The following is a 20,646-nucleotide window of genomic DNA, read 5'->3' as shown; positions in this document are numbered from 1 at the left end:
CAAAAAACGACTTTATTCAACAATTCGTCTCCTCCGCATCACCCTAGCGCCATTTTGGAGAGTATCCACTGAACGTAAATTGCGTATGCTGTTTTGTGTCAGCTGTGCCATGCGGATACGCTGTTTACATCATTTACGCTTTGATTTGAACGAAAACAATGTATCCGCGTGGCGCAGCTAACACAAAACAGCATACGCAATTTACATTTGATCGTGTAAGGACCCTTGCTGTCTATGGGAGGGTCAGAGAGCTCTCAGATTCCTTCAAAAATATCTTAATTTGTGTACCGAAGATGAACGGAGGTCTTATGGGTTTGGAACGACATGAGGGTGAGTAATTAATGACAAAATGTTAATTTTTGGGTGAACTATCCCTTTAAATCTCCTCTTTGTGCTGATTTCATTCATTTTATTATAGGTTTGGTTGTCTTTGCCGATGATAAAAAAGGCTCAAAAAACATTACATTACGAACGCGCCACATTTTGATAGAAGATGGCGGTGCTCTCCATATTGGGGCTACAAAATGCCGCTATCGCTCCCTGGCTACCATCACCCTGGTCGGCCGATCGGATGAAACCGCCGTGACTGAGGTTCCTGGCATGGGCCGCAAGTTTTTGGGTGTGAATGCCGGAGGAACTCTGGAGCTCCACGGGTCAGAGAGGCTGTCCTGGACCTTCCTCACTCGCACCGTACCTGCTTCAGGTTTGGCTACCGGTGACCATGGCTTCCAGAAGAACTTCAGCCGTGGAATTAACCTGCGGGTGGTTGATCAGGACACGGCGGAGGTGGTGAGCAACGAGCGTTTTGACACACACGATTCCTATAACGACAGTAAGAGGCTGAGTCAGCTGCTGGAGTCTCTACCTGCAGGACGCATTGTTGCACTGGCCACCGGTGATTCTGCGGTTAAGAGCCTGCTGGAAGAGACCAAGAAAACCATCAAGGATCTTCTAGGCAGCAATCATGTCAATAATCTCAAATACAGGTGAATAAGGAAGGCATTTTGAAAGCATCACTACTGAAAAAATAATCTTAAACCAGCCAAAGCTGGCTTACTAGTATGTTGGCTAGTTTTAGAGAGGTTTTGGCCAATTTTCAGCTGTTCAGATTGGGAGACCTGTTTGGTTGTTACACAGAAACACATCAAAAGAAGCCTCCCAGTGTATCAAATGGCAGTATTCTGCAGGAAAAGCCGGTGAAAGGTTAAACAGGCATATTTCCAGGATTTGTTTGAAAAGTGCTGATGTGTGTATCTGTCTATAATATCTCATTGCGAGAATTTTTCAAGAGCTCAAAGCCAGAAGAACCAGATGCTGAGTCTCTTTTATTTACATTGCAGATGGAAAGTATGGATTTTCAGTGAGGGATGAAGTTTATTACCGTGCAGCTGAAAATATTTTCTAAAGAGTTTGGTGTCAAATATAGAAATTCCTCCAGACATAAAGCCTACTTTTACAGTTAATTGCAAAGGCACTTGTTTGTAACATTCTCTTACTACTTAAAGAAATATGGAAAATATGCATGCTTACTCTAATGTTCAAACTGCAGACTGTGTCTCTAGACACATTAGTTTAGTCAAAGGTCTTGGGCATGAAAACTCAGAAGATTTCTGTGTTCTCTCTGTTACATAACTAGAACTGTAAGGCAAAGAGTAGTGTATCATACGAAGAAATATTATCTGTCTGCTGTCTACTGACTTTAGGCACTCCTGAGGGGTGCGTTGGAGCTCACATGTTTTTGATAGAAATAAAGTTATAAGCCTGTTATCGGCTAGTGATAAATCTAACATATGTGCTTTGCCAATGTCAGACTGACTAGGAGGCAAGTTGCTAGAAGTTGAGGTATGAAAGAATGTTGATTATTGTGAAGTTTGTTTGTGTTGTTAAGAGAGAACTCCTGGTTGCTCAGGGAGGATTGTCCCTGTAGAAAGAGGTGTATGTTTGGATACAAAGCATGTGTTACATGAGGGGCATGGGGACCTCCAGGGGTTGCAAGAGGGTCAAAATACAAACTTTATATAATAGAAAGTAATATAAAGTTCTAAATGTATTCTAATAGTGGGTAGAAAAAGATTAACTGTTAATTAAATACAAAGTAAATATGTTTGTGATTAACATTTCAATAATTTATTTTGGTTATAGTACAAATAAGCCCATGACTTAATTTAGCAAGTTTTTAATTTAACAAGATGTTGCCTTTATAAGATGTTGACTCACACTGTATAAATTGGCCTTTTTATATTAGATTTTTACAATTTCTTTAGTATGATTTTATTTTGCAAAAAGGAGTCCTTTTGCAAGGTGATCATCATATTTTGGAGCATCAAAAGAGCTAAATGACAAAAGGCCTTTGTCCCCGAGTCACTGATAAGATCCCTGGTGTATCTGTATCTGTGTTGAAGAAAGAGTTTGTTGTGCTATTGTGGAAAGTGGTTTATTTCCACAACTTTCATGCAGGTTTTAACATCATGGAATTATAAAAATGATTGCAGCCTGCTGTTTTGAAACAGCATTTCATGATTGTTAAACAAAGACTTTAAGTTTTAGTGCCACACCAAAATACTGAATATGTAAATGTGGAAGGTGTTAAAAGTGCAGGAAATATTGGGACGATTCACTCTTTAATGATATTAGATGTTCTTCTCCCCTTTGAGGGTAGGGAATAGCCAGGAACAAGATGGAAAAAGACAGGAAAGATTCCTGTGTATTCTGAGAAATTAGGTAATCTTTCCTTGGTGGCTGCTAAAAGATGAAAATATGAAAGATAAAATGATAATACAAGTGTGGTTTCTGGCCATCATAGACCTCCCACCTCATAGCAGCTAAATTGGCCTTATTGGTCTCAAAGTGGGTAGTTAGTCACTCTGTTTATCCACAAAGATTTTATAAACTTGTTGTAAACTGCAGTGAACCACACTCCTTAATGGGAGAAAGTTCAATGAGACACTATTTTCCAAACCTCTAGAGGGTTTCGTGTTTGAGGCTTGGCCTTTGGAGCTCATATGCGTCAGTATAACAAATAGCAGTTCTGACCTAGTTGTTGTGAAGTACCTGCAGTTTCATCATAGTTGAAGTATTAATGCTACCGCAGAAGCTGACACCAGTAGCTCCAGAGTCTGTTGAGCCATAGTTTTGTTCTTTTTTGTTGGTTTTTTTTACCCCCTTTTTTCCACTCTTTTTAGTTCCATCCTTGCCAAAACTGAATGATGCCTTATAGGGAGAGAGGAAGTAGGATTGGTTATATTTACACTGGGTAATATTTTATGAATTAATGATGTAAAAAGTCAAGACACTCATTATTATCATTTTTAAAGGGATGGTTCAACGTATTCTTTCATTATTTATCACTCTCTCATGTCATTCCAAACCCAAATGTCTTTCTTTTTTTCTGGAGACCACAAAAAGCGATGTTTAGCAGAAGGTTCACACTGCTGTTCTCCATACAATTGAAGTGTATAGTGACCAGGGGTTGTTAAGCCCCAGAAATTATAAAAGGCATCATTAACGTGGTCCAAATGCATATTATACTAATGGATATTAGTGAAATACAACAGCTTTGTGTGAGGAACAGACTGAAATTTAAAGATGGTTCACCCAAAAATGAAAAATCTTATTAAAGCAATAAGCCCCAAGAAGCCGTGGTTTACAGTGAATTTATAACAGCTAAGGGGGTGTTGTTAGGCACGACGCGAAGCGGAGTACCTAAAACCCCCTTAGCTGTTATAAATTCACTGTAAACCACTGGATGAGTGTGAGATTTCCCAGCCTGAAATTGCGTCCCAGTCAGCCCTGTTGCCAAGCAACACACAAAGTAAACAAAGGTGTATGTTTGTAGAGTAATTTACAACAGCTTCGAACGCTGCTCAACCAATCAGAATCAAGGCCCGGTCTATATATATAAAACTATCCGTTTTATAATCATTCTCATGTCATTTCAAATCTGTATGATTTTGTTTGTTTTTTCTTTCTGTGGAACATAAAATAAAATATTTTGAAGATTGTTCCTTTGTATGGACAAAAAAAACTAACAAACAAACAAACAAAAAACACCAAGACATTTCTCAGAATACATTCTGTAGTGCTTTGCAGAAGAAATAAAGTCATATTGGTTTGGAACGACATGAGGGAGTAAATGATGACAGAATTTTCAGTTTTGGGTGAACTATCTCTTTAAATTTAACCATACAGTAATGAAATTGAGGATGAGTAAATGAAAATTTTTCAAACCCTTTAACATTGTGAATATTCACTCTTTTCAGAAAGCAATGACTTTCCTCAAACAATTCCACATTTTGGTTTATATTCTCATCATAGACTGATGACAGACAAATTCAATTGCCTTCAGTTGAGTGACAACTGCTCTTTTTACTGTACTAATGGGCTGACTAGATAAATAATAGGAAGGAAGGATTCAATTAGTCAATCTCATTCATCCTTGACAGTGTTTGGCTTTTTAACTCAAGAGTTTTGGCTTCTCTTCCATTACATTCAATTTATGTTCAATAACTGGTCGTCACTTTCACATGGGAGTGCACTGACAAGTCTTAATGAAGAAGCCATTCATCCTAATTTGTAATTTATATTTTATTGTCGTCGAACTGATTGATTTGAGCCAGTTTATATTCTATGAATACACCATTCCTCCAAATCTGTCACATCTTCTTGCATGTTTTTGTCCATTGCTGGCTTTCTTAATAGCTCTTTCTCATCTCTGTTTTAGGCAGGCATGGGCCTTGGTCTCGGTAATTGGTGGAGGCAATGCTTCTTGCTCGGAAGACGTACGAGAACATGAGAACCATGACACCGGTGGCAAGGCGCTGGCTCGCCGAGAGTTCATCACTGTGGATGGTGTTGGTTTCACTGTTACTGCTTACAGCGAGTGGAAAAATGGTACGTTTTGGACAGCATAGGGTAAAATCTACAATATTGATCAAGAATGTATTAAAAGAAATCCCTTTTAAAACCTACATTGGTTTTTGTTCTACCATAAAGGTTACCCTACAACAGGCTTCCAGGTGGATGCAGTGGATAAAGTGGTTCTGAACCTGATGGATGATGTTAGCAGCTGGAATCCGGGCGATCGGATTGTGGTGGCCAGCACCGATTACTCCATGCATCAGGCAGAGGAATTCACCCTGCTCCCGTGTCCCCACTGCAACAGGAAACAGGTTCGAATTCAAGGTGAGGTGGTGGTGTGTTTGCGCTAAACTGCATGTTTTTCTTCCGGTTTCTTGTGGTGATAATGTAAAGTGTATCTGTCCTGAATCTTGCTGTGAATTTGGATACAGCCGAGTTCAAGTGATGACAGTGTCATTGAGTTTGAGACAGCAAAAGGGCGAGGACTGTTCACCAGAATTCCATTTCTGACCAGAAGCCAGCAGTGGCTATATAGATAATTCCACCATCATGTGCTCCACCCTGTTAAAAACATTTTCACTAATTGCTTTCTAGTGCTAATGTCCCAGCTGGTCTTTATTGAGTATAGAAATTTGGATACTTATGTCATACAAATGTCTGAATGTTTTTTCGTTAGATAGAAAGAAATATACTTGATTTCTCACATTCTGCTCCATCTCTTGCACAGCTGTGTCTGCGCAGCATATGTGCAGTACCACATAGTGGACTCTTCTTTTTTTCAATGTAATCGAAATGTAATTTTAATGTGTTTTAAAATCTTATTTATTCTTGCGTGGCTGAATTTCCAGCAGCCATTGCTCCAGTTTTCAGTGTCAAATGATCTTTCAGAAATCATTGTAATATGCTGATTTGGTTTTCAGGAAACTTTTTGTATTATTTTAACATTGAAAATAAGTTCTGCTGCTTAATATTTTTGTGGAAACTGTGATTTTTTATTTTTTTTTTTCCCAGGATTTTTAATAATAGAAAACTTTTGTAACATTTAAATGGCTTTACTGTCACTCATGATCAATTTAATGCATCCTTTCTGAATAAAATTAAATAAATAAATAAAAAAATCTTACTGACCCCAAACATTTGAATGGTATTTTATATCTTTAAAATAAATATCACTTGAGTTGATATTGTTGTATAATGCTAAAACATTCATAATTATTAAGTATCCAAATAGGTTCTGGGTTGTATTGTGCATGTATTACAATATGGTCATTATTCCCAGCACATATGTTAATTGGTTGGAGAATGGAAATGTCTTCAATATGTGGCCTCTATTAACAGGATGTAGTTTAAATATCACCTTGTGCAATGTGTCCTGTTGGCAAAGCTTTTGCCAGCCCTTTTCTGTCTGGAAGGATACTGTGTGTACTCTGGGTGTGCGTAAAGGGCAGTCCGAATGAATGTCCTGGATCCATTATTTATTTATGAAACTTTTTTTTTAAAAGCTAATCCACTCATTCATTCCACTTCTCCCTAATTCGTCTTATTAATTCTTCTTAATTCATTTAATTAAATTATACAAATATTTAAACAGAGAAATGTTATTTTTTTAGTTTTTATTGTATTTTTAATTTTACAATTTGGGTTCATTATTTAAGATAAATCTCTCGTCATATTTTCAAACTCTATCATTAGTCAGTGAGTTTTATGGAGTGTGTTTATGTGTCGGAATTTCTCAGGAAAGCCTCAGTTCACCCACGTGGGAGAGATACTGGACGGTGTGGACATGCGTGCGGAGGTGGCCCTCCTCTCAAGGAATATCCTCATTCATGGAGAAATGGAAAACTCCTGCTACGGAAAAAATCAGTGCCAGTACTTCAGCTACGACACCTTCGGGGGACACATCAAGGTCTGTTTGAGGGTCTGTGTGTGTGTATATGTGTGTGCGGTTGTGTGTTTATGTAACACTAAGCTGTCTGGTGCTGTCATGTGGAGAAATAACAGGCTGTTGTATGTTGGGGTTTGCACAAGATAATGGAGTATAGCTCTTTTTTGAATGGAAGGAACTGAAAGCATAATCTTAAATTTGTGTGTTATTTTTGGCAGCAGAATGAAAAGCCACAACACACAGTAGCACTTATACAACGACTCTTTTTTACATTTTTTTTTTATAGATAGATAGATATTTGTTGGCCAACACTTGGTCTTGTGTTTTTGATTTCTTGTTTTTTTATCTTGTTCAGATTTTGGGGAACTTCTCGTCAGTCCACTTGTCTCAGGTGGAGCTGAAACACATGGGTCAGCAGCGGGAGAAGGGCAGATCCCCTGTGAACTTTCATAGGTGTGGAGATGTGGACCAGCGCGGGGGATACAGTGACCACACCTATCTGGACTCCCTCTCCATCCATCACTCCTTCTCCCGATGTGTTGGCATACATGCCACTAATGGCCTGCTGGTGAGAGAAATATATATGTCCTAACAATAATGTATTTGTTTTCATTGATCTTCTCGTTTTGATTCATCATGATATCTTCCTTTTATTATAGGTTAGGGACACAGTTGGCTATGATACACTGGGACATTGTTTTTTCCTGGAGGACGGGATTGAACAAAGGAACGTATTTTTCCATAACCTAGGCTTGTTGACCAGGCCAGGAACCATTCTACCTACCGACCGCAATGATAGCATGTGCACAGAAATTACAGACAGGGCACACAAAGGATATGTACCATCTCCTGCAAACGAGTGCAAGTAAGATACCATAAACTCACACATATTTATTGAATATTGCTTCATAGACCTGTAACTTGCAATGAAGCCAATATTCACACTTCTTGAAGCCTCTCAGCTTGAAATTGAGCATGTGTGTGAATGTTATCTTAAAGTCTCTTGATGTAAAGAGTGCTTGTTCTGCTCTGGGTAACTGACCTTGACAGTGTGACCTGTTGTATTTTTTGGTCAAATAACAGGAGAAAGAACAGAGCTCTCATTTCCCGAGACTCAGCAATAGTCTTTTTCTCTTATCTGGGCAATAAAACACCCAATGTCCCTGGCAGAGGATAGCTGAGAAGGTGCTGTTTTAAAAAGGATAAAAACTGTTTTAGGAGCATGTGTGTGTTTGTGTATAGAGCTGTAGATGTTCAGGATGAAGGTGGATGTTGGAATATGTTTCAGAGTTGTAGTTCTGATCAAACAGTGAGGTAATGCTGGGGTCAGTTTGGAACAGTTTGTAAACAGTTGGACTTTTGTGCCAGGGTTATTGTAGTTTTTTTTTTATTCAGGTTATTATTTTTATCAGGTGTTTTAAATGTATTTGTTTATTAATTATTTATTATTATTACTTTTAAGGTTTTACTTGATCTTTGTTAGTTTTATTATAATTTAGTTTTTGTTTATTTCATTTTTATTGTTGTTTTAGTATTTTAGTGCTGCCAAAGATTTATTTGCTTATTAATTATTTATTCATTATTATTATTTTTAAGGTTTTGCTTGATCTTTGTTAGTTTTATTATAATGTTTTTATAATTTAGTTTTTGTTTATTTCATTTTTATTATTATAATATAATAAACTATATCTAAAAGCTAAGACTAAAATGTATTATTTTGTTTTAAACATAATAAACAAATGCTTCAATCAATGTATTTTAAGATCACACATTTACAAGACCCTGTCTAATGTGTGTATTCTAGGGCAGTGTCTACATTTTGGATCGCACACCCCAATAATCATTTGATCAGTAACTCAGCAGCTGGATCACAGGTATATGCACAATCCTTGATTTGACCAAATGAATAATTTTCACTATGATCTGCAATGAAAAGTGAGTCAGTGTTTGTTTGCAACATTTTCACGGTATTTATTTATCATAGAACGACTATTCTGTGACTTTCTCTGATTGAATTTGTGCTCTTTGAAATGATGCCCACAGCTCTGTGATACTGATGAGAACATCAAGGCGCTTGTGCAATCACAGATAGCATCTCCACATTCCAATTCTTTAATTAAAAATGTATTTGCCAAAAGAAATCTGTTCAGGCTGGTGGTATTGTTGCGCTTTGTTTTGCTTGAGGGTTTTGTATATAAAAGGATGCACCCTCCACCCTTTTTTATTAAAAGAAAAGCTTCCTATGAAGTCATGCTTTCAGCAGACCAGGTTAAGAGAGTCTCAGTCATCTTCCTGTGATAGAAATCAGGACTCAGGAGTAAATATTATTCACCCGCTCTTTCCACTAGTACAAAATAGGGCATTTGTAAGCAAATTGTCAGTAGAAGGAGTTGTTTAACCTTCAGAAAATGTTAAGGATATGAAAATATTTATGAAAATACCTGGTATATTAATTTTCTCTTTTTTTTTCTCTCAGGATGCAGGAATTTGGTATGTTTTCCACAATTCCTCTACAGGTGATTCTCATGGACTGATTCCAGAGACTAAAGCTGAGCTCACGCCTCTGGGCATCTTCTATAACAACCGTGTTCATTCCAACTTTAAGGTAATCAAATGCCTCATCTATGATTCTAATGCCAAATTCACAAGTCAGTGGGCAAAACAATCCTTCAAATAATAACAATGATTTAGGATAATTAGACTTTATGATTTGTAGACGCATTCGGAGTCTTTTTTTAAATTTATCTTCAGGTAATGTTCATCACACAATATCAGTGCTGTTGCTATTTCTCCATCTTCATTTAATACCCAGCTTCCTGTGGTGCAGTTAGCATTTCCAGCCTTTGGCTCATAATAGTGCAGTTCATAAGTCATTTGGGATTTGCAACATTTTATAAAGTGTGGCTTCAGGAAAGACTCATGCAATCAATTATGAGTTCAAATTTTTATTGCACGTACACAAGGCATCTTCGTTCATTCTCTGAAATGCCTCATTGTTCAAAGGTCCGGCACGATGTGCTTGTGTGGCGGGTGCTCACACATACATTTCCCTATACAATAGTTCTCTATTTATCCTCTTAAATAGAGGATAAATCTTTTATCCTCTTTTATCCGCTCGTTTATGTTGGCTAGCTCGTAATGTTACGTGTTTAATATTTGTGGGGATGTTTCGTAACATTTAAGTGAGACACAACTGGCACTGGGGCAAACCATGAAAGGAAATGACCAGGAAACAGGCAATCACGTTCAATACGAACTCGATTTATATTTGAGAGGTGCAGATTAGCAATCACTAAAAATAAATAACTTATAGGATAAATTATGGGAAAAAGGAGAAAACTGAGTAATGCCAAAACAAAGAAATAATCAAAAGCAAAACAACCCCGATAACTGAACCTCAACCCAACTAATCTAACTATCAAACAGAAAATGTAGAAATAAAACCGCAAACTTCAGCGTATCCGACGCCCAACATAAACTACCCTGATTAATAGCAAAAATACATAGGTGTCAGTCACTCCCTAACTAGAACTGACAAATGCAAAAACATCTAAATGCAAAAACTTACCTACCTCCTTTTCCCGAAATCATTCTAACAGGACTCACTTAACAAAAACACATTGGTCTAGGTTAACTGATCACAGGGGTAACTTAGCACCATATGTCAAACCAGCAACTAAAGCACTAATCATTCAGCAACAGGTGTTTCTAAGTTCTAGCGAACAATGACACAGGTTTAGTAAACCTAACCACAGGACCAGAAAGTCTCAATAAACTAACAAGTAAGTCAGTCAACTGAACAATTCAAAATAACGAATAAACACAACTCAAACAGTCAAAGAAAAAAATGAGCGCGGCTGGCAAAAATGGACAGTCGCCCGCTGGCTGGAAAGCGGGAAGGCTGACAGCAGCACACGAAACCCGGCCGCCTTTTAAACGGGTAGGTCCATCCTGATTGATCAACTGATGAACCGAGCAGCCAATAAACAAAACCTAAGAATTTAGAACAGAAACAACAAAAGAGGAAAAGGAGAAAAGAAAACAGGGAGCAAAAAAAAATACAAAACATACGAGGAATGTAACACTATATATATGTAAAAACTATATAATTCACACATTATATAAGTGTTAACAAGTTCTCAAGCCACTGACCAAGCTCTAGATAAAGCATCAGCAATGATATTCTCTGATCCCTTTTTATGCTTAATCAGCAAGTTATAACCTTGTACAACTAAAGACCAGTGCATCAAACGCCGGTTATGGTTATACCTCGAGATGTTGTTCATGTATTTATGTCCTCATGTAGTGAGACGACAGAAGCTGAAATCACCGCGAGCGTCGCACACTATGTGTAGAAAACAAAACCGCTGGTTTGTGCCATTTACATACACAGAGACACGCAGAACATGCTGGATCCGAGCCAAATAGCGCGTTTCACAATTAAGTTATTTTATCGGCGAATCGATTTTGAAAATGACCGATACCGATAATCATAAAAATGCTTAATATCGGCGACGATAATCGGTCGACCACTGTTTATGTGAGTGTTTGTGTATATGCAGGAATGTTCTTGCTGTCTCTGTCCCTGGCTGCAGGCATAGTCATTTAAAGGAACACTTTTTTTAAAGCTAAAACACTCACAGTCTGGGGTGCGTTTCCCAAAAGCATCGTTAGCTAACTATGGTGGTTCGTTCCATTGAACTCTATTGGTAACGACAGAACTTGCGACCATAGTTGCTTTTGGGAAACGCACCCCTGATTGGCAAATGTGTGCTCTAGTGTTCTACATCAACCTCCTAAGGCAGGCAGTTAATGAAACAACTAAAATGTTTCACTCCCCTCCTCCTCCTCCCCCTCCTCTTCACTGCAGTGATGGCAGCTACCCTAAAGATGAGGGCTCTAGTCAGGAGGTCTCCCAGTCTCTGTTTGTTGGTGAAAGCAGAAATTGTGGCACCAATGGAGGACAAAATAAATACTGGGGGATCGGTGGAGTAGATGGAAAGATGAGGACTCTACCAAGAAACAAGTATGTGAGGGAACTCAGGGAAGATTAGTATTAACATTAACTTTTGTCTGGTTTAGCAAATTCGTTGTTTGACTGGAATATTGTTTGCCTTTTGCTCTGTTCTTGTCAGGACATTTCCAATCCGAGGTTTTCAGATAAATGATGGTCCAGTGAGAATCTTAGACAGCACGTTTCGGGCCTTCAGTCCAACGACAGAGCGCTTCATCATGGCTGTGGGATTCAGCCTGAAAAACATCTGGCAGCTGACACCCAGAAATAACCTGTCGTCTCTCGCCTTCCAGCCTAGTGTGAGTGCACATACACATTTAGGACTTGGAAACTGTTCAAATGCTCACTGACACTACTATACTGTGACTACTAACCCACCTACAGACATAATAAGTTACTCAGTTTAACTGCTTCTGTGATAAGACATTCAATACTAAAGAATAAAAACTGTGAACATTTTCTAATTTTTTAAAATATTTTCTAATTATTTGTACATTATCTCAGTCACATTTATTATAGTTTTGAGTTTTATATATATATATATATATATATATTTCTCTTGAAGCAACAGTTTGTCATTTAGTTTAGTTTTCCTTTATATTTTCAGTGCTTATAGTTTCAGTTTATTTTTTAAATTATATTATTTTGATTTTAGTCATGTTATTTTGGGACTGCCCAAGTTAGTGTGTTAACCAGGTTTATTACTGTTAAATAAAACTAAAACCACAAAAAAACAAAACATATTTGATATTTGAAATAAAATAAACATTACTGGAATAAAATAAAGTATTAAAAAACTTGCCATAACAAACTAAAACTGAAATAAAATGAATAAAAACTATATAGACATTAAAAATAAAAACTACTAAAAATGACAAAACACAACAAAATGACTAAAACTTTTAACTGAAATTGAAATTAAAATGGAAAATATAAAAATAAAAACTGATTCAAAATATTAATAAAAATATATTGGTGATACTAAAATAACACTGGTGTTAACTTTTAAAATATATTGTGTTTCAAAAAGAATTTGTGGCCATTTTTTTATTTATTTTAGTCAGATTTATATATATATATATATAATGAAATGGTTGAATTTCAGTTTTTTTTAAATTATAATTATAGAGATTACAGGGTAAGAAAGAGAATGAATATAAAAAAAAAAAAAACGGAAGAGTTTTATGACATTTTCACCTATAATTTTTTTTTCTTTTTTCGTTTTGAGAAACGACACATCTGGTTGTTCTCTCTTGATTGGTCACCATCTGCTCTGGTGCTTAGTAATTAAAAAATAAGCCCCTGTTCTGGCAGCTGATATTTAGCATATGTTAAAAAGAGCCCTTGGAAAGGTCTTTAAATGTGGTCATATTTTGCCTCACTTGTTGTCGAAATGGTACCACATTGATTCTTCTTCTGTCCGGTTGTTTTCGTTTACATTTCTCATGACCAGTGATCCTCTTTTAATCATCCAGGTAACTCTAAGAGCATTTTTTGGCCGACCAGGCGAGTGGTTTGAGCAGAATGATCTGGACGGCGATAAAAATTCCATCTTTCATGACCTGGATGGTTCAATCAGCAATTACACAGATACGTATGTGGCAAGGGCCGACAACTTCCTGATCCGCCACCCTCAATGTGTGGATGTTCCTCATTGGAATGGGGTTGTGTGCAGCGGCAAGTACTTTCAGGTAAAGAAATAGGTGTCTCATTCTCCTTTTGCATTTTCATGTTATGTTGATATGCAAGTACACCACTGTTCAAAGGCTGTGGTCGGTAACACATTTTTAATGCTTTTGAAAAAAGTCTTATACTCACCAAGGTGCATTTATTTAATGAAAAATACAGTAAAAATATTATTGTGAAATATTTTTACAATTTAAAATAACAGTTTTCTGTTTTAATGTTTTAAAATGTAATTTATAGGCAAAGCTGAATTTTCAGCAGCCATTACTCCAGTCTTCAGTGTCACATGATCCTTCAGAAATTAATCTAATATGCTAATTTGCTGCTCATATTTATTATTATTGCTGATGAAAACAGGTGTGCTGCTTCATAATTTTGTGGAAACCTTGATACATTTTCTTTAGGATTCTTTGATGAATAGAAAGCTCAAAAGAACAGCATTATTTAAAATTGTTTTTTGTTCCAATGTAAGTCTTAACTGCTGCTTTTTAACAATTTAATGCTTCCTTGCTGAATTTATTTCATTTTTTAATTTTGTTAATCCAAATCTCACTGACCTCAAACTTTTGAACAGTAATGTATATTCTCTTAACTGTTTCTGCTTTTTAAACAATGTTACTTATGTTCTACATAGGTGTATATACAGACACAGGGTGCATCTAATCTGAGCCTATCTATCAGTAGAGATGAATACCCTGATAAGCCCATGGTTCTCAGAGGTATCAGAAGCCAGACAGCTCCTTCTCAGCAGTACCAGCCTGTACTGATGATGGGCAAGAGCTACACGGTGCACTGGAATGGACCTACACCCAGAGAAACAGTCCTGTCACTTATTAATTTTGACCAGTAAGTAAAAAAGGAAGAATGTGATCCCCCATATCTGAAACAGAACATTAGTTACTAAACTATATAACCATGAAATTTTGCCTTAGTAATTAACATACGTGTTGCTCGTGCATTACCGCGGGAAGTAGGGGTGCTGAGGGTGCTGCAGCACCCCCTGGCGTGTAGCCCAAGAAAAAATGGGGCGGCTGGGGCTGTGGTGTTAAAAATAAATAAATGAAAATTTTGTAACAAAAAATAAATAAAACTAATTTGATTAATTTGTAATTTCATTAAAATTCATAGAAAAAAATAGCCTAAGCCTACAGTGAAAATAAGCAACAGTAAAACATGAATTAAGTTTAATCAAATTGATTGTGAAAGTCGTTTCAACTTAAACTGACTTAGGAAGTCGTTTGTTGCCATGACTTTTTGATCATATTATTACCTGTAACATGTCTGTGCTGGACCCAAATCAAGAATTAACGACCATTTCTACAGCCATTGCGAAGATACAACCGAGAAAGACAGAGAGCGTCTATTACCTCAGCAGCAACCAATAATAATAACAATCTCGCATTCTTGCTTCTACAGTGCTTATTTTGATATTTAACGTTAGATCTTTCATATTCTTGGAACAAAATTAATGCTTAAGGTTGATTCAGTATTACTCTTAATGAAAAAAAAAATCCCACACACAACATCAGCAATACCCCCCCCCGGGGTTTAATTCTCAGCCCCCCTGCTCAAAATATGTTCTCGCGGCTATGTGCTCATGCCAGAGACAATCTGATGTGCTTTTTGACTGTGTTGCTCTTGTAGGGGTGATTGGGCTTTACTCGGCTTCTGCTACCCCAATGAAACAGTCTTCCAGATCACATCAGACATCTACAACAAGCAGAGCAACGGCTTTGATGGCATAGAAGACTACAGCCCTGTGTCATCCATTTCAGACCTAGAGAAGCGACAGCAGGAAAGGAAGTACTTTTTTGACAAATCTGTTGGGTAGGAAAAAATGTATTTGAAATGTTAACAGGCCTTTATCAACACAATGATTTCACAAAAAGCTGTAGGAATCAAATTTGGTCTTGTGAAGTTATGCATTTTTTAAGGATTTTAATATAGTTAATAATATCCTACAATAAAAATAATAAAATAGTATTAATACCCCTTTAAACAGAATATAAAAATTCTAAAAAAGAAAAAAAAAACACTAAAAACTAAAATCTGTTGTTATAAATGCTCCAAGGGAATTTAGGCATTACATTATTATATGAAAAATGGATATTTGTTTTCAGATCTGCTAAAGATTTAAATGTTAATTATTAATCATTAGATGATGGAAAAGGTGATCGGTGTCACATGCCTTCATAAATCATTTTAAAATGCTGATTTGGTGCTCAAGAAACATTTCTAATTATCACGCCGTTGACTGAGACCATGTTGGTTTGTCAGGCTCATCCTGATGCTCATACAAACAGAGCCGTGTTTTGATAGTGACACAGAGCCACATTGTTTACACTTTTCGGTGGAATTGACCCATGAGTGGCTTAGTCTCTACAAATTAATTCTTACATATCACCTTTAATTTTGATGTATATCATTTTGTTTGCTCATTTTCTCACATTGCCTCTGGGTTTTACTTGTGTTGTCCTACTTCGCTTTAAATTATATTGTCAAATCCAGATAAATTATTGTTTACAGTGAAGCCTGATCAGTCTGAAACAGCAAGCCTGTGTTTAACCGCCAGTTTGTTATGGCTGTACGCACGAGCTCGGCACAGACGAGACGGCTATAGCTACTGCTCCATCGCTGGCTGTGAGAGAGTGAAGATCATCGCCACCATACATGCCAACCAAAAGACTCAGACCTGCAACTGCATCGCCAATGCCTACCCCAAATACAGAAAGCCTGCCAGCAACATAGTGCCTATGCCAAAGCCGAACACAGAGCCCTGCAGAGCCTGTGGGGCCTCACGGGTAAGGACGGTCCAAGCTCCACATGAATGGACAGGATCATTTGTATATTTCTGTTTGAGCGGGACAGGCTTTGAACTGTGTGCCAGATAGACAGACTGTCCATCTGCCGTCATGTCCAAGAGCCTTACCTTGCGTTTTCTGGGTAATTGTAACAGGGAGCCATTAAACTGTCAACCTTGAGTGACTTTTCTTTTCCTCCCTGTAGTTTGCCTTCTCCAGTGATCCATGGAACAGCTACCTCCAAACTCAGATCAAATCCCTCAGTGTAAAAGAAGAACAGAGTAATGACACTCAAGCCTATATCACTGTGAGTGATTATTCCAAACATTAATTTCATCTTGGGAGAATTATGCTTGTGTTCACTGGTTTATTAAGTAAAATGTAAGAATACATGTCTAGCTTTATTTCCATTTTTTAAGTTTATTTTTTATTGTAGTTTTAGTATTTTAAGGCTGCCATAGTAAGTATGTTAAATAATATAATTTGATTTTAAATCAAGTAAAGTTAAAATCACTTTTAGTAAAACACATTTTCAGGGATGTTTAGTGATATGGCTAGTACTATATTTTATTATTTTCATGTTTAATGATAGCGAGTTTAAAACCTTTTCAACTGTTTGTGTTTAAAAACTAAAATTAATTTGTGTCCATGTGTATATATATATATATATATATATATACATACACACACACCACACCACGTGTATATGCATCATCACCACACCAAGTCTTAGCCATTAGTATTTTCACCACCAAAAATGGTTTTAAGTCCGTTATTTCTATCTTTTGCTGTAGTGTGTCAGTAGGAAATATCAATTTACATTTCCAAACATTCCTTTTGCCATTAATTGTAAAACTCCAGTGAGATTTGAGCCAGTGCTCCACACAGAGATCTGATCGCACCATCATCCAGTCCGTCTGGAATTACATGAAGAAACAGAAAAAATGGAGACCTGCTAAATCCAGAAGAAATGTGGCAATGTCTCCAAGATGCTTGAAGAACCCTATCTGCAAAGCTACCTGAAAATAAACTATGCGCAAGTGTACCAAGGACAAAAGCTGTTTTAAATGCAAAGGGTGGTCACACCAAATATTGATTTGATTTAGTTAATAGATGTTAACTGAAAAATAAAATCTATTTATGACATTATTTTTGAAAGCATCCTCACTTTACAGCATTTTTACACAGGTGCCTATAATTTTTCACAGTACTGTAGCTTTGCAGGTAGGTTTCTTGAAGCATCTTGGAGACTTGCCACAGTTCTTCTGGATTTAGTGTATCTCAGTTTTTTTCTGTTTCTTCATGTCATTCCAGATGGACTGGATGATGGTGAGATCTATCTATCTATCTATCTATCTATCTATCTATCTGTCTGTCTGTCTGTCTGTCTGTCTGTCTGTCTGTCTGTCTGTCTATCTTAATATGGGGTGATTTTGTGCATTTTGTGATGGTGACAGTGGGGAGAGGTGTGTAGAGGACAGGAAATTAGAAGATGTGTTTAGCTTCATTTAACTTGCATATTCTTTTGTGGTGCATGAAGAACTTATTGTTAACATTAAAAAATCGTTTTGTTTTCTCTTTTTCCTGTACTATAGGTGAATGCAGAGAGGTTTGAACTCACCCAGTCAGGGTTCCTCATAGTAACTGTGGACGCATGCTCCGGAAAAGTCACAAAGAACTCATTGTTTATGACGCTGGACACTAAAATGGAACAGTATTTTAAAACTGGAATTATAAATAGGTGAGGGGTGAAAGCTGCTGTTTGGGGTTTAAAACTGAATATCTGGAGGTTGGGAGAAGTACTGATGCACTGCAGTAGTTGTCTGGGTGAAGAGGTTGAAAAGTGGCATACAGTGTGTATTGAGGGAGCTGGTGATGAGTGTAAGGATTTGTGCAGTGCTGATTTGATGTACTGAAGATTTTTAGTATATACACTACTGTTCATAAGTCTTTTTTAAGAAATGTATACTTTTTTCAGCATGGGTTCATTAAATTGATCTAAAGTGACAGTAAAGACATTTATAATTTTTTACAAAAGATTTCTGTTTCAAATTAATGCTGTTCTTTTGCACAGTGTTGATAGTAATAGGAAATATATTTTGCTCACCAAATCAGCATATATGAATGATTTCTGAAGGATCATGTGACACTGAAGACTGGAGTAATGGCTGCTGAAAATTCAGTTCTGCCATAACAGGAATAAATTACATTTTTAAATGTATCCAAATAGAAAACTGTTGTTTTAAAATGTAATAATATTTCACAATATTACTGTATTTTGAACAAATAAATGCAGCCCTGGTGAGCATAAGAGGCTTCTTTAAAAAAAATGTAAATACTTCATCAACCCCAAACTTTTGAACAGTAGTGTATTTTTGCTATTTTAATAGACCTTTTATTTTTAAGGTAAGCAATTTCCGTATTTCACTGTTTAGACTAAATCAGTTTGGTTCTGTGTAGATCGATAGTTCTTCTTGCCACAAGAGGTCAGCCTGCTGGCATTGCTGGTGCTGCACAATATCTGGTCCCTTTGGGATCTGCTAAAACGCCAGATCTTCAGAAGAAAGGTAACGTATTTCTATAACATCAAAAACTACTGTCAAGATCTGTTTTTCCTTGTTGAGGTTCACTCTGTGTTTGCTGATTCCTATGTCTTTTTATAGACGTCATTGCTTTCTTTGGGTTCCTCGGCCAGGGAGGTTCTTCACCACAGCCATGGTCTGCTCTGTTGGCCTGCCAAGATACCAAGGTGCTGGGATTACAGGAAAGGTTCATTCCCCTGTCCCTAAAAGAATACTCTTGTCCACCACAAAAAGATCCTCCCACACGGATGGATCTTGAACTCTTGAGAAAATCTCTTAGCCAAAAGTGAGCCTTTATGTGAACAAACAACACAACCAGCGAATGAATGTGAAATTATGAACGTAATTTATTTCGGGAAAGGAGAGCGCTAGTGGCCTTTAAACAAGTATTTTGTTAAGCGAGTGAATGTCTTTGTTTGTCGTTTTGTCCTGCGTGGTTGCATTTAGTCAAATGTTACAGCACAAAGTGACGCACGTTTTTTAATACACACCAAACTGGATAAAAAATGGACAGCACAAGCTAGAAGTACATCAGAGGATGATCTTGAAGTTCCGTACCACCAGTGCAGAAGTACAGCACAATACAAATGGTAATTTGGGGGACTCTTTTCTTCCTCCAACCATCTGCAGGTGTAAATGACACTCAGACTTTCCTTTTCTGTTATTTATTCCTCTTGATTTAATGGGACATGCCATTATTTAATTGTCATTCTGGGTTTCACTGCTGCTCGCACATCAGTGACTATAGTTTCACCATTAGATATTTGAGAGTATACATGTTTCAACATAAAAAAAAATTATCTACAGCTAAATTATTTTTCATAAAAAAAAAAAAACATTGTCTACTGTTATGTATGTGTATGTGGAAAAGGTGTTGAACCAGTTAGCCACTGAAATTATATGTGTTTATTATCAGGTCTCTTTCCATTCAACACAGGAAATCACACCAAAGATTTCAAACTTATAAATAAACAAGAGCAATGAAAGCGAAAGGTGACTGAGGCTGTGATCTCATTCATTTTGTGTTAAAAAGACATTTCGGTTTGGAACAACAAGAGGGTAAATGACAGAACTTACATTTTTGGGTGAACTGTCCATTTAAGATAATGTCCATTATCAGCCTTTGTAGTGCCATCACTTCGTTTGAAAGATGTAACATCCCATATGAAATGTATTGTCATTATTGTGATTGAAAGGGAAGCCTGAATTGCCTGTATGTGACGTTTTTGATTTGGGTTGAATTAGTTAGGCTACTTGTTAACCACTGTATAAAGAGTTTTATTGGTAGTCTGAAACAAGAGATTGCAGTTTCTTAAAGGTGCAAAATGTTTTTCCTCAGTAGGCTATATGTTGTTACCTGTAGAATTTTTTTTTTTAATTTGTAAAATGCTCTTTCTTTACTAGCTATGCTTTTATGCTGTAATTCGATGTTCTGAAATTCAGATAAAATATTACAAAGCTTATAAAACAAAAATGCGTGTTTGTAAATCATGTTTTGCATTCGTGACAATGAAAATGAGGCATACTTGGAGGTAATTATATGACCACTAGGGGACAGGATTGCTTTAGAGGTATGTTGTAGTTGTCGTGGACTACATCGATTTCCACCAGCGTCTTTCCGACCTGATCCAGGACATCGAGCTTTGTGCCATAACGAGACCGGGTTTTCGGGTATTACCTGCCATATCAGAGAGTGTGAAATATGGAGTGAGCCACAGACTTGGACATTAAGATGTGAGAGCTCATCAATCACATGAAGGCTTAAACCACACACTACACCCAGTTCCTATTTTTTCGTGGCTCCTACTTAGCTCATTCATC

At 36.9% G+C, this 20,646-nt stretch overlaps 1 protein-coding gene across 1 annotated transcript in view; it reads left to right on the top strand.

The window, feature by feature from the left end:
* LOC107672701 (transmembrane protein 2-like) overlaps window positions 1-20,274 on the top strand; it is a 27,203-nt gene extending 6,929 nt beyond the window's left edge. Inside the window, exons 4-21 of the mRNA XM_016466007.1 lie at window positions 419-986; window positions 4,721-4,890; window positions 4,993-5,181; window positions 6,594-6,763; window positions 7,098-7,310; window positions 7,402-7,607; window positions 8,547-8,616; window positions 9,219-9,347; window positions 11,548-11,768; window positions 11,878-12,055; window positions 13,232-13,447; window positions 14,077-14,288; window positions 15,087-15,269; window positions 16,015-16,243; window positions 16,449-16,550; window positions 17,839-17,984; window positions 18,704-18,810; window positions 18,907-20,274. Coding sequence (XP_016321493.1) covers window positions 419-986; window positions 4,721-4,890; window positions 4,993-5,181; window positions 6,594-6,763; window positions 7,098-7,310; window positions 7,402-7,607; window positions 8,547-8,616; window positions 9,219-9,347; window positions 11,548-11,768; window positions 11,878-12,055; window positions 13,232-13,447; window positions 14,077-14,288; window positions 15,087-15,269; window positions 16,015-16,243; window positions 16,449-16,550; window positions 17,839-17,984; window positions 18,704-18,810; window positions 18,907-19,115 — 3,518 coding nt within the window. The 3' untranslated portion in view covers window positions 19,116-20,274. The remainder of the gene's footprint in view (window positions 1-418; window positions 987-4,720; window positions 4,891-4,992; window positions 5,182-6,593; window positions 6,764-7,097; window positions 7,311-7,401; window positions 7,608-8,546; window positions 8,617-9,218; window positions 9,348-11,547; window positions 11,769-11,877; window positions 12,056-13,231; window positions 13,448-14,076; window positions 14,289-15,086; window positions 15,270-16,014; window positions 16,244-16,448; window positions 16,551-17,838; window positions 17,985-18,703; window positions 18,811-18,906) is intronic.
* Window positions 20,275-20,646: the final 372 nt, after the last annotated feature.

The sequence above is a fragment of the Sinocyclocheilus anshuiensis genome, unplaced genomic scaffold (genome assembly GCF_001515605.1).
Source record: "Sinocyclocheilus anshuiensis isolate Anshui unplaced genomic scaffold, SAMN03320099.WGS_v1.1 scaffold88, whole genome shotgun sequence".
Classification (NCBI taxonomy): domain Eukaryota; kingdom Metazoa; phylum Chordata; class Actinopteri; order Cypriniformes; family Cyprinidae; genus Sinocyclocheilus; species Sinocyclocheilus anshuiensis.
Note: the sequence above shows the minus strand (reverse complement) of the source record. Positions and strands in the feature narration are given on the sequence as shown.